This window comes from Acyrthosiphon pisum, chromosome A2 (assembly GCF_005508785.2).
Source record: "Acyrthosiphon pisum isolate AL4f chromosome A2, pea_aphid_22Mar2018_4r6ur, whole genome shotgun sequence".
NCBI classification, from domain to species: Eukaryota; Metazoa; Arthropoda; class Insecta; order Hemiptera; family Aphididae; genus Acyrthosiphon; species Acyrthosiphon pisum.
Genome location: NC_042495.1, coordinates 97,184,586 through 97,197,455, shown reverse-complemented (window position 1 = coordinate 97,197,455; position 12,870 = coordinate 97,184,586). Strand labels below are relative to the sequence as shown.

The following is a 12,870-nucleotide window of genomic DNA, read 5'->3' as shown; positions in this document are numbered from 1 at the left end:
CCATGCATTAACATAGGCAACTGCATGACAAAATTTATTTTGTCATGGGCAACTGCCTCGCGAGTGCCGATATCGAGCCTCTAGCCGTGGCACGCGCTGGTAGCAGGATTGAACCCAAACTGCGAGGTTAGGTATTATAGCTTATGAATTAAAACGTTACTGCGACGGGGCTACGAGAGCCATTCTCCTTTTTCATGCAAGTTGTATACAAAAAAAAATTAATATCATATAATATAAATTTAGGTAAATATAATAAATTATGAAATTATGAAAAACTAAAAAGTAAAAATTAACTAAAAAATTGCGCCCCAATAAATTTTGCGTGCCTTGGTGGCCTATGGGTAAATCCGCCCCTGATTATAATATAATATTTATATTTTCGAAAAACTGTTGATTGCGATTGAAAACGATTATAACTACTATTTCATCATTAATCAAAGATAAAATATTTCCAAAATATATTTTAATTTTTTAACGAAATCTGAGTAATCTGACAACAGAGCTGAGGCCAGCTACTATAGCTAGAGTATTGGGAACTTGTCTAGCTTGACTCGTCTTGATACTGGATATATTCTTATTATGAATTTAAAAGCAATTATAAGTCAATGAATCTTAAAAATTAAATTGTGGTAAGTTAAATGTACTATCTGTATATACCTATAGTGTTTATACTTTATACTACTATAGTTACTACTAATAGGTAAGTATACTTTGTAGTTTGTACCTAGTGTACCTAGTTACCACTATAGTTACCTATAATAGTGAAATGTTTCCCAACATGTGGGGCACGTCCACTCTGGGAGGTGTGTACACATTGCTGCCTGCTGGGGAGGCGGAAGCATCGTGAAGTAAAATTTGTATTTATTTAATTATTTGTATTTTACAATGCAGGAAAAAAATTTTAAATTAATAACGGCCGGTTATCGCTAGTATAGATAAAGATATGCAGATAAATATGAGCGTAAATAGCCACTAAACATTCATAATCTTCGCCGGGGTACTTGATCGTGTTATGCCGCCACGGCACCACGACGTCCGTAAAATAATTTTTTTTAATTTTTGGTGGTAGGGGGGGGGGCGTGAGATTTTTAAAATCTACAAAGGGGGCTTAGAATAGAAGAGGTTAGTGTATTTGGTAATCGATAAAAAACGACCAAGTTATAAGTTATAATAAGTAATATAGTGTATAACAGCAATTACGGGTCTCAGCGTCTTATCGAACCGATACCAAATAACTTTCGTAGATAGGATATATAAATATACACAAAATTATACGTAAAATCCTATTGAGTATTGCCGTATTGGGTATAATATAGGTTTAAAATGTATTACTTTGGACAACTAGCTGTGATAGGATTATCGTCTATCGATATAAACTGAAACATCCATACTTTTTGTGTCAGTTACATTTCGACGCGAATACGTGGTATATAACAGTAATTTTTTGTAAAACATGAAGGTTATTAAGTCCAACAAAGGTGGGAACAACATTTGTTGGAAAGGATATACATTTATAATGAAACATCAAGGACAATGATTGTGATTTTTTGAAAGAAAGAGAGGTATCCCAATTTTTTTAAAGGCTATAGCATAATAATATACTATATGATTTTTGTGATTTTTAAGACTGTTGTTAATTTTTTTTTATATAAGTACCATATACTATTCAATATTTGAGGTTATAAATTCTGAGAGGAGCGAGAGATCTAGTGGTTTTACAATGGTGTTTATTATTTTTTTTTTTTAACATCTTACATACAAAATTTCTACCAGAAGCAGTGCTTCGATTTCAACATATAGTACCTTATCTTTTAGCAAATTGGATAAAAATGGTACTTTAAACAGGTCATTTTTCGATTTTCTTAATAGTTATTTAATCCCACGGGAAAAACCACCGACAAATTACGAAAAAACGCTAAAAATGGGATTTTAATTTCTAACGCTTTGTTTATCAGTGATAAATTATCTATCACCATAGAATCGAATAAAGGATTATAATATTATAATATTAATTCAACTTCAGTGATAAAATAAATAATAACAATATAAAATATCTAGACTGACAAAACGTCTCCGCTCAAAATCGTTTTTCTTATACAATGCATATTATATCATTGAATTTAAATTTAATACAATCCATTATACAATGACCCACATAAAATCTACTGTACAGCAGAGCGATATCCACTTACCTGCTTTTTTTTTATCCTGTATACAAAATTTCTACCAGAGCGAGTTTTGATCCAAATTTGAACTTAAAATGACTATAAAAATAAACTGTGCTTATGTATTTTTTAGATTTTATGGTGGAATCTTGTTTTAAATTTTCGATTCTTGGATATAAAAGTTGAACATTTTATAAATTTTTAACTAGGTACAAAATAATTATTCAACTTTAAATTTCATACATTTTGTTAAAATTCGATCTTTAAACACTTATAAAAAAAATTGAACCTATGTATTTTTAATATTTTTCAACTGCCATAATTGTAACAATATATCAGGAGCCTTGTATTAAATTTTTACACTTTTTGGCCAAACAGATAAAACTTTATTGATATTTATAGAAAAAAAAACTAAAAAAATTGAAAACTGACATTGTCTGTAAACAGCTCAAAAAGTGTCAAATTATTTTAAAAATTTTATCGTGTATAGAAAATGGTAATATAAACATTCAGTGAAATTTTCAAGTATCTATAGTCATTCGTTTTTTAATTACAACAAAATAAGAAAATTGTAACATGAGAAATCGAGTGAATATCAAATGTTGTAAAAATATGAATTTCAAACACTCATAAACATTTAATTTGACTTGCTTGAAGATATTTTTTTTTGAAAAAGGTAGACAAACTTATGAGGAATCTTGTATTACATTTTCAAATCTTGGATTTAAAAAGAAAATTTTACATGCATTTCTAACTCAAAATAATTTGCAAATTTTCGTCATTTTTACGTATTTTGTCAATATTTGAACTTTAGATGCTTATAAAAAAAAATTTTGACTATGGATTTTTAATTTTTTTCAACGTTGCTCGTAAATTCGTTCTCTATTCTTTTGTGGGTTTTTTTGGGTCAGTGGTAAGTTCTTTGTTTTTTTAAGTGTTCTCACTTACTCCTCAGACGCTTATAAAAATAAATTGTGCCTATGTATTTTTAATATTTTTCAACTGATATTGTAACAATGTATGAGGAGCCTTGTATTATATTATTTTCAAACTTTTTTACCCAACGAACACAATTTTATTGACATTTAAAGAAAAAAAACTAAAAATTTCAAATTTCAAATGTACCATATTTTTAAAAAATAAATCTGGGATCCCTAACAAAACAAAATTGGTTTACGTGAAATTATTTTCATATAATTTTGAGTAATCTCATTCCCGTATGACCGTATGCATAGACAATTTATGTGACACACAAGTCAAAATTTGACTATTCATGCATATGGACATTATAGAGTAGTAAAATCGCCCGACAAAAAATGATGGAAAATAATAATATATGAGGGTATCTATGACATATCAAAATATCGTCTCAAAACAATTTAATAACCATTTAGATTTACAATTGTTTTTTTTAAATTCAAATAAAAATTTAAGCCTTTAAGTTTTTACATAATAGATGATTTTATTCAATAATTCCTCAAAAATCATATAAGAAAAAACGATTTAACGATAATGCGTTTTATCCGAAACATTGTACCCACGTATAGGTATAGTTTAGTATAAAGTCTATGGATTTACCGCTTGGTTTTATATATGTTGCACATGGAACTGCAGATAGAGAAAAAATTCTCTTCATATATTTATTCGTTTATTATCCAAGCTATTATGGACAAATTGGTCTAATTTAGGATTCCTTGCTATTGGCTATTTCAGTGATAACTGAACTATTTAATACTTATATATAGGTACATGGAACCTTATTTTAAATTTTAAACTTATAGCTACACAAATTGAACATTTTATACATTTTAGCTATAAAATAATTTGGGAATTTTCAATTTTTTAATTTTTAATTTTTTTCATCTGCCACCGAAACAATATACTAGAAGCCTTCTATTAAATTTTCAAGTTTTTTAACTAATAAATAAAGTTTTATTGATATTTATAGAAAAAAAAACTAAAAAAAATGGAAACTGAAAATGTCCGTAAACAGTTCAAAACAAATCAAAATATTTTGAAAATTTTATCATGTATAGAAAATGCGATTACAAATACCTGTGACAATTTCATGTCTATACGGTAATTTGTTTTAAGGATACAGAAAATCGATTTTGCATAAAAATTCCCGTTTTTCCTTAATTTTTCTTGTGTTTCATGGTGCTTTTGAAAACTACTGGGACATTTTTACTTTTAACCTCCCAAAGTACCAACTAGATTCACTTTCCTATCAGAAAAGATACTGTTGAAAATAATCTAAGCATTTTTACTGTCCTAAAAGGTGATGACAGACACAAAAAAAAAATAATAAAAATAAAAAAAAAACACACATCATTGTAAAATTAATACATTCATCGTTTCACTCAGAATCTAATATCCAGACTGACAAACCATCTCCTCTCAGAATCGTTTTTCGTATACAATTATATGATATCATTGAATTCAAATTTAATACAATCCATAGTACAGTGACCCACTTGTAACCTACTATTCAGCAGAGCGACATCCACTTACCCACTCTTTAAAAACTATTATTTATAATTTTAACTTTAATTTTTATATTTCATCAAATTATTTATAGCAATATTGTGCCATTATTTTATCACGATTGTGATTTTTAGATAAAAATACATTTTTGACGTTACCTGACGGTTTTTTTCGTGTCGTTTTTTCCGCGATTCCAAATAGTTACAATGCAAACCATTTATCAAACTTATAATAACATATTAACATGTTATCTTTATGTTGAAACATTTTAAACAAGGTGGATTGATACATCTTGGTTTTAAACGTAATAAATTAAATAATAATAAAAAAAAATTGTAATATTGACATTTTGATTGCAGACTTTCATCTGGTAGGTATAGCAAAAGCACTCAATATTTTATCCAATAATACGAATTAAGATATAGATCTCAATATCTTAGTTATAGATAATAGATATTGGCCCAATAAAGTACGCCCAGTCGCTGGAGTTGTTGCCTATTTAGCTATATTATTATAACCTAAGATATTCCTAAGATTTAATCCACGGGCCAAGATATATGACAAGATATAGGAATAGGTATAAGATATAATATGTACCAAGTAATATTTGGTAGTATTTATTAATATCTATCAAATGCGCAATTCACGCGAGTGATACACTTGCCCCACACCGTCAATAGTACTACAGGTATTATAATTTATAATAATGTTCTTCGTTTTTATGCAATGTACCTACGAACAACGCCGGTTTAGAACCTCAACCTAGCCCAATACGGATCCCCTCGGTCTTTCCCAGACACTGAGACACACAGTTTCACCTTAAGGGGCGTCCATATTTGAGCAAATTTAGATTGTTTAATAATTTACGCCGCAACAAATATTTGCAAAAAATCCACGGACCAACGGATCGTGTGTGGGGAAATTTGTACGCACAACGTACATTTTGACTAGTGCTCACGCGGCTTTACTCGTATTTACCTCCTTACCCTATTGCTCTATGTCTTGGCCTTAGGACGCTTTTGCGGTTTGCCTACAGGCTACAACTGCCATCGCGACATCGTGGTCTCTTTTTAGAATACCAAATGTAGATATCACACAGATAGATACCGCACTTGACTAAATATTTTCTTACGAAATGTTAGACAACACTGTACGCGCTGAAAAAAAATAAGATAAGGGTAATTATGATAAAAAGTCATTGAAAATATTGTTTTATTATTATTATTTTGTTTTATTTTTTTTTTTTTTATAACATTTTGAATAACGGATCCGGGACCGGGGCCCCCTTCGGGAAATAATTTGTACTACATACCTGAGTCGGGTTCGTGACAACTAATGTAATCTAGCAGTATTGGAACTTTTTTTTTAAAAACTTGAAATGCCCGAGTGGGAAAACTGGTTCGAGATCGCCAAACAGTGCAAATATTTGCCAGAAAACGATTTAAAGGTAAGTTTCTAATAATACAAATTCTTAACCGGTATTAATTTCATGTGTCATGTTTGTTTAGAAATTGTGTCAGATTGTATGCGATTTGTTGATTGAAGAAGCTAACATCCAGCCGGTCAGCACCCCAGTAACAGTCTGTGGGGACATCCATGGACAAGTAAATATTGCAATACGTCGTGTGTTGAGGTCTCATTGTTGACGATGTCTGTTATTTTCTTTAGTTTTACGATTTAGAAGAATTGTTTAGAAATGGAGGCCAAGTCCCCGACACCAATTATGTGTTCATGGGTGATTTTGTTGACCGTGGATACTACAGCCTGGAATCTTTGACTAGACTTTTAACCCTAAAAGCCAAATGGCCACATCGCATCACATTACTTCGAGGTAATCATGAATCAAGACAAATCACACAAGTCTACGGATTTTATGGTAGGTATTCAGAATTAAATTAACAGTTACCTATCTAAGTTTTAAATTTATAATCATCATTTTAGAAATAGGTATATACGTTTAAATAACAAACCAAAACAACAAAAAAAATGATATTAATACTTATAATTCTGTTATTAAATCTTTATTTTTAATATATATGTCATTGTATTATTATAAGCTTATAAAAATATGTATATCTGCACTTATTTTGAGTATTGGTTAATATCATAGTCATACACATACACATTTTGTTAAGCAATGCCTATATATATTATTTAGATGATTAACTGTTTTGTATTTCATAATAGCTCCAATACTATGAAATCCAAATTGTTGGTTATCCAATTAATAAAATTATGCTTTATATAGTCTATTCAATCTATGCCTAAACAATTAAGTTGACATTATGTTAAAATATATAGCTTGTATGCATCCTTTGGTTAGTTTTTTAATAATACAATAATTATATGGACATGAAACAAACAAGTTTAAAATAATTACTTGCTCATTAGTGCAAGTAAAATAGACTCTTAATTTTTGGATTAGGTATATGAATATATTTTAATAAAATAAAAATAAATTTTAAAACCATTCATTATGTTATAACTGTTTAAATATAGGTAATCAATAAAATTGTTTACTATACATTGAATTTCTAATCTATAATTGAATACAATTTTTAACATATCAAGTTAATGTTGTAACTGTATAAAGAGGTTGCATATGATATTTATTTATGTATTAATTAGATGTAGGTTGTAGGTACTTTTGTTTTCCAAAAAATCCTATGTTATAATATACTCAAGTATATAATAACTTATTTTGGTGAAAGAATGTATTTGCGCAGAAACCAAAACCCTGAACTCTTACCCTGTCGCAACTTCCCAAATCACAAGTCTTCGGCTCCAGTTTTATGCGTGAAGTAACCATATTCTCTCGGCAAACAAAGTATAGTTGACCTAGATGCACACCCTAGTCTAAATTATTTGTACATAATTTTGTGCACTTTCTCAAGACTCAGTCACAATTTATTTTAGGAATTTGCATTTTGGTTCCAGATGAACTGGAAATACTTTCAATGTTAATACTTAAATGTACTTACTTGTAAAACATAATACTTCCTTAGGGACTTGGGTTCTTGTTTGAGCTTGAGTTCACATATTATGTAATGTATACAGTGTACGTACAGCTTGTAAAATAAATAAAATAAATTTTAAATTTTAAATCTTACTTTAAAATAGTCAAATTTACCACTATGTTTATAATGTGAAATATCGTTTTAATTTTCAGATGAATGTATGAACAAGTACGGAAATGCAAATGTATGGAAAGAATGTTGTAAAGTTTTTGATTTATTGTCTGTTGCAGCGGTATGATTTATTTTTATCAATTAATTAAACCTATCGCAGTTCTAAATATTTTGAACTTTTATGATTTTGACAGTTAATAGACGAAGAAGTATTTTGTGTACATGGTGGTTTATCTCCTGATATTTCAACATTAGATCAAATCAGAGTAATAGAACGTAATCAAGAAATTCCATACAAAGGTAATCCAAAAATGATATGTAATAGAAGATTAATTTTAAAGTTGTAATTTTTTATTAATTTGATGTTTTTTTTTAGGAGCATTCTGCGACTTAGTATGGTCTGATCCAGAAGACATTGAAAAATGGACAATTAGCCCACGCGGAGCAGGCTGGTTATTTGGGTCTAAAGTCACTGAAGAATTTATGGAAAAAAATCAATTGGAGCTAATTTGTAGAGCACATCAATTGGTTAATGAAGGTATGACATTAATATTATTAATATTTGATATAAATGGATTTCTTCTCTTGCCTAATCACAACAATCATTGTAAACCTTCTGTTAAGTTGAACCTTTGTACATTGCCACAACAACCGCAGGGGCAGCCGGGGCAATGCTCCTGTATAAGGCCTTTAATCATTGGCTCAGGGGCCCCGGCGGCGCCCAGCATCTGTTTTAATTTTTAAAATAATTGCATTGTGATCTATGTTTAAAATTTAAATTGAATCAAATATATTAAATAAAAATATTTATTTTTATAATTTATTATGCTATCTAATTTGTTGTCGAAGAACGGGGCCCCTATTTATCCATAATAATATCTATATTTATCTATAAAATTATATTATTTTAGTGTTTTATTGTTATTGAGTTACTTTATGTGTGGAAAGCTTTAATTAATATTTATAATAACAAAAAGAACACTTAAAGTGTAGTTATATTTTAATAACAATACACTGGTCACTGTAGGGTGGTGGGCCCTCACATTATATTTTTAATCTTTTTAAAAAAAAATCACCATCATTATAAAAAGACCTCAGGGCCCCATACATTGACTTTGTCCAGGGCCCCAAAAATCCTAATTACAGCACTGTCTTTGTATTTTGTTTATTACACTATATTACTACAATGTGTACAATATTATATTGCCATCATTTGTGTGTTGCGTATACTGTCATTACTGGCAAAGTAGTCATAAATAATAGTATATAAGTATTATTATATATTAAAATTTATTCTTATGTTCTATTATATACAACTATTCTGGAAGGTAACATAGTTCAACCATTCAGCACCCTTATTATAAAACACACTTATGAATCATATAAGATATTCATTGCAATGTCACATAAAATAGAATAATATTTCAAACTATTTACAAATATACTATATTATGAGGTACTTCAAGTAAATATTATATTCTATTCAGAATAAGATTGAACCACTCGGCCGACCAAAATATGTTTTTTCAATGCATCCCCACTACAATCCGGACATCGGTGAGAGTGTTAGCACAGGCGTCTGATAACGGCTGGCAATGACTGTCAGCCAATCACAGAACACATAGCCATCGCATGGGGGTCAGAAACTGTTAGGCGGCTCAGTCTGCATGCGGGAAACGGTTCAATCTTATTCTGAATACAACTAATAGTCACTACAACTCCATTCCCATACCAAGAATATAATAAGATATATATATATTAAAACTTATAACTGCTATACTTTTTCCTAATAGAATGTTAACTGTTAATTTAGTATATTATTGAGTAATTTAGTACATAAGTAGGGAACAAATTTATATGCACAAAATAAAATAATATGGTACAAAATATGTACTTAACATTTAATCAAAGACATTTTATTTAAAATTATGTAAAAAAAAAACATTGTTAAATATGGTATTTTGTTCTTCGCCAATAACACTATTAATTCATTTTAATAAAAAGTGAAAAAAAAATATAATTCATATTTTACCTTATTGCACTGGCTGATTAAGTTGTCTTATCTAAAAAATTTTTCTTCGACAACCAGTCATAATTGTATAGTTATAAATATTGTAAACGGATAGTCTATATTATTATTTAATTTAATTTAATTTAATAATAAGTAAATTATTAGCCACTTTCATAAGTAATTTGATAAAAGGTAAATTTATGTGGCTGTGAACGTTAAAATATTAGATGAAACAAAGTATGCACTATAAAATTTCAAATATGTATTAAATATGCAAAATCAGGTAATAACGTTGAAATATGCAAAATATGCAAAATGCAATTAGTGTTATTTTAATCAGAATGATCTAAATTAGGGACAATTCTCATCAAATTTCAAAAAATGTATGCCAACATAAATATGTATTTGCATAAAAAATCTGTTCCTTATTATAAGTATCTTTTATTTTTCGAATCAAAACCTAATATCTTTTATGCATATTATAATCTTGGACATCTAAAAAAATATTCACAGAGAAGTCAATTGCCTACCCTAACTACTCTTATGATCACCGTAAAAACTATGATTGCATAATGGTCAGCTGGTAGTTGACATAATCAATGCTAATAAGCGCTAATTTACATTTTTTTAAAGCTCCAATTTTAAACTATTATTACCTTAATAAAATTATTATTCTCTCATAAACATTGGAGTCATCAGAATGTGCTTAATATTTTAATATGAGCTTGACTACCATTATAATTTTTTATCACTACTGTATTTAGGTACTTATTTAATTTAAATAAATATATTTCAATGTATTTAATGGAATTATTTTGCAGGGTATAAATACATGTTTAATGATAAACTTGTAACTGTTTGGTCAGCACCTAACTACTGTTATCGATGTGGTAACGTTGCATCAATAATGGAATTTTCTACAGTTCATGATCGCAAACCAATATTGTTTAATGCAGTTCCTGACGAACAACGAGTTATTCCAGATAAGGCTGCAACCCCTTACTTTTTGTGATAAGTAAATCTAATAAGGATATAAATTTTAAAATAAAGTTTCTTTAGAAATTGATAATTAATTGTTTATATTATATAATTTATTTTTATTGAAAATCAGCAAACATTATTTGTCAAATTGTCGATATATAAAATTATTATCCAAAAACTCATTAAAATTAATTATTTTTAAAATACAGTGTTTTGTTGATTTTAATGATCACTAAAATATTACCTTTTACCTATCCAATTTATTTACTCCATATTATTATGTTAGAATTATGAGTACAACTTACTAGTATGTTGCATGATGCACTCATTTAAAGCACAGTTTCCTGAGTTATTGGTATTATAAAATGTTATGGTGATAATATTAAACAAAAATTATATAATAAATATTTGTGAAAATTATGTTTTTAATAGTAAAAAGATTATTATTGATGTTATGACATTAAGTTATTTTGTAATCATTAATTGTATTGTTTAAATTGCTAAATTATTTTTTTAATTAAAAAAAAAAATAGAAATGTTGATTTTTTAACTAAATTTGATTTTATTTCCAATTATATTATAATATTAATTATAGTTAATATTTTAATACAATATTGATATATTGCTATTAATAGTTAGCTTAGGACAAATTACATACTATTAAAATAAGTGCACGAGACCTAGACACCTAGTGCGTATCAATCTCAATTAATTGTATGTTTTATATTGTTTGGATAGTCTGGGTAGTCATTCCATAATAAAATTAGACTAACGGTTTGTTGTAATCCATAAATTAGATTTTTAATACAACCGTCACCAGTATCCAAACTACTGGTCAATTGTCAAAGAATTGAACCTAATAGTTTTTCTAAATGATTTTAAACATATTGCCAACATAATGTCACGTGAAAATAAAATAAAAATCAAAGATTATTATATTCCACACCCCATCAATACCACCTTATTACTGTTTAATTATGAACTGTAAAATCTGTGATCCGCTCTGCCCAAGTATACACCTAGTTGCAGCACTGGTAACAGCACAACGATAACAATATAAGTTGAAGTTGATTAAGTAGATGATTGTTAACCTTTAATATAGTTATAACATATAACTACATTTAAAAAAAAATAAATAAGATAAGATAAGTTTATTAATTATTGGCCAAAAAATAATATACATAAATACATTATGTTGAATACAAAAAAAAATAAATATAAAGTTTTTTTGGCCCAATTCACCATTGAGGTTGTGCTTCTTATTGGTGAAATTGGAGTTTCTAAACAGTTCAATTAATTCTTAAAAAAAAAAAAAAATATATGTATAGTAAATACTATTATAGTTCGTTAAATAAAAGTATATGATACATATTAAGCTAAACTAGAATAAGTTAATCTAAATTAAAATTTTAAATACGTATATATTTTTTACATTAGATATTTACAAAGACCTTAACTTTTAAGTGATTATAGGTTTGTCAGTTGTCACATTATAACTATTAACTATATAATAAAGTTTATACTGTGATACTTCCACATTACGTGTTATAGAGAAATTAGTTAAATATAATTAAAATAATTTACTTCTTATTTGGTTTGGTCAGCAACAATATTTTGTTAAATCGAAAATATTGTCAAATAGAAATGTCACTGTATGTAACAGTGCTAAGGAGCTTTATAATCTCTATAACCAGAGACGGGCATGATTTCAAATCAAACGATTTTTAAAATCAAAAATAAAAATAAAAATCATGATTTTTGATTTTCAAAATCATTTTTGACAAGATTTTGATTTTTGATTTTTAAAATATTTTTTTTAACGATTTTGATTTTGATTTTTAAAAATCAATTCAATGATTTTGAGCACAAACTAATATAGTAATATACAACTAATTTTTACATAATATATACAGAAAAAATATTATTTATTATTATTTCATTATAATACAATTTGATGCCATCAATTATCATACGTATTAAGTTATCAGTAAATTGTAAGCTCAAATAATTGGAAGCCCTATTAAGATTGTAACTGTTGGTCAGGTATTGGGACAACACTGCTCCTGTATACAAATAATGTATTATTATGTAACTTAAATTT

General features: G+C 27.8%; 1 protein-coding gene across 1 annotated transcript; it reads left to right on the top strand.

Moving 5' to 3' along the window:
* Positions 1-5,859: 5,859 nt before the first annotated feature.
* On the top strand, positions 5,860-10,975 carry Ppp6c (serine/threonine-protein phosphatase 6 catalytic subunit). Its single transcript, NM_001162845.2, has 7 exons — positions 5,860-6,096; positions 6,158-6,253; positions 6,318-6,525; positions 7,819-7,898; positions 7,972-8,077; positions 8,154-8,315; positions 10,610-10,975. The coding sequence occupies exons 1-7, from the start codon at positions 6,028-6,030 to the stop codon at positions 10,798-10,800; spliced, it is 912 nt and encodes a 303-aa protein (NP_001156317.1). The 5' UTR covers positions 5,860-6,027; the 3' UTR covers positions 10,801-10,975.
* Positions 10,976-12,870: the final 1,895 nt, after the last annotated feature.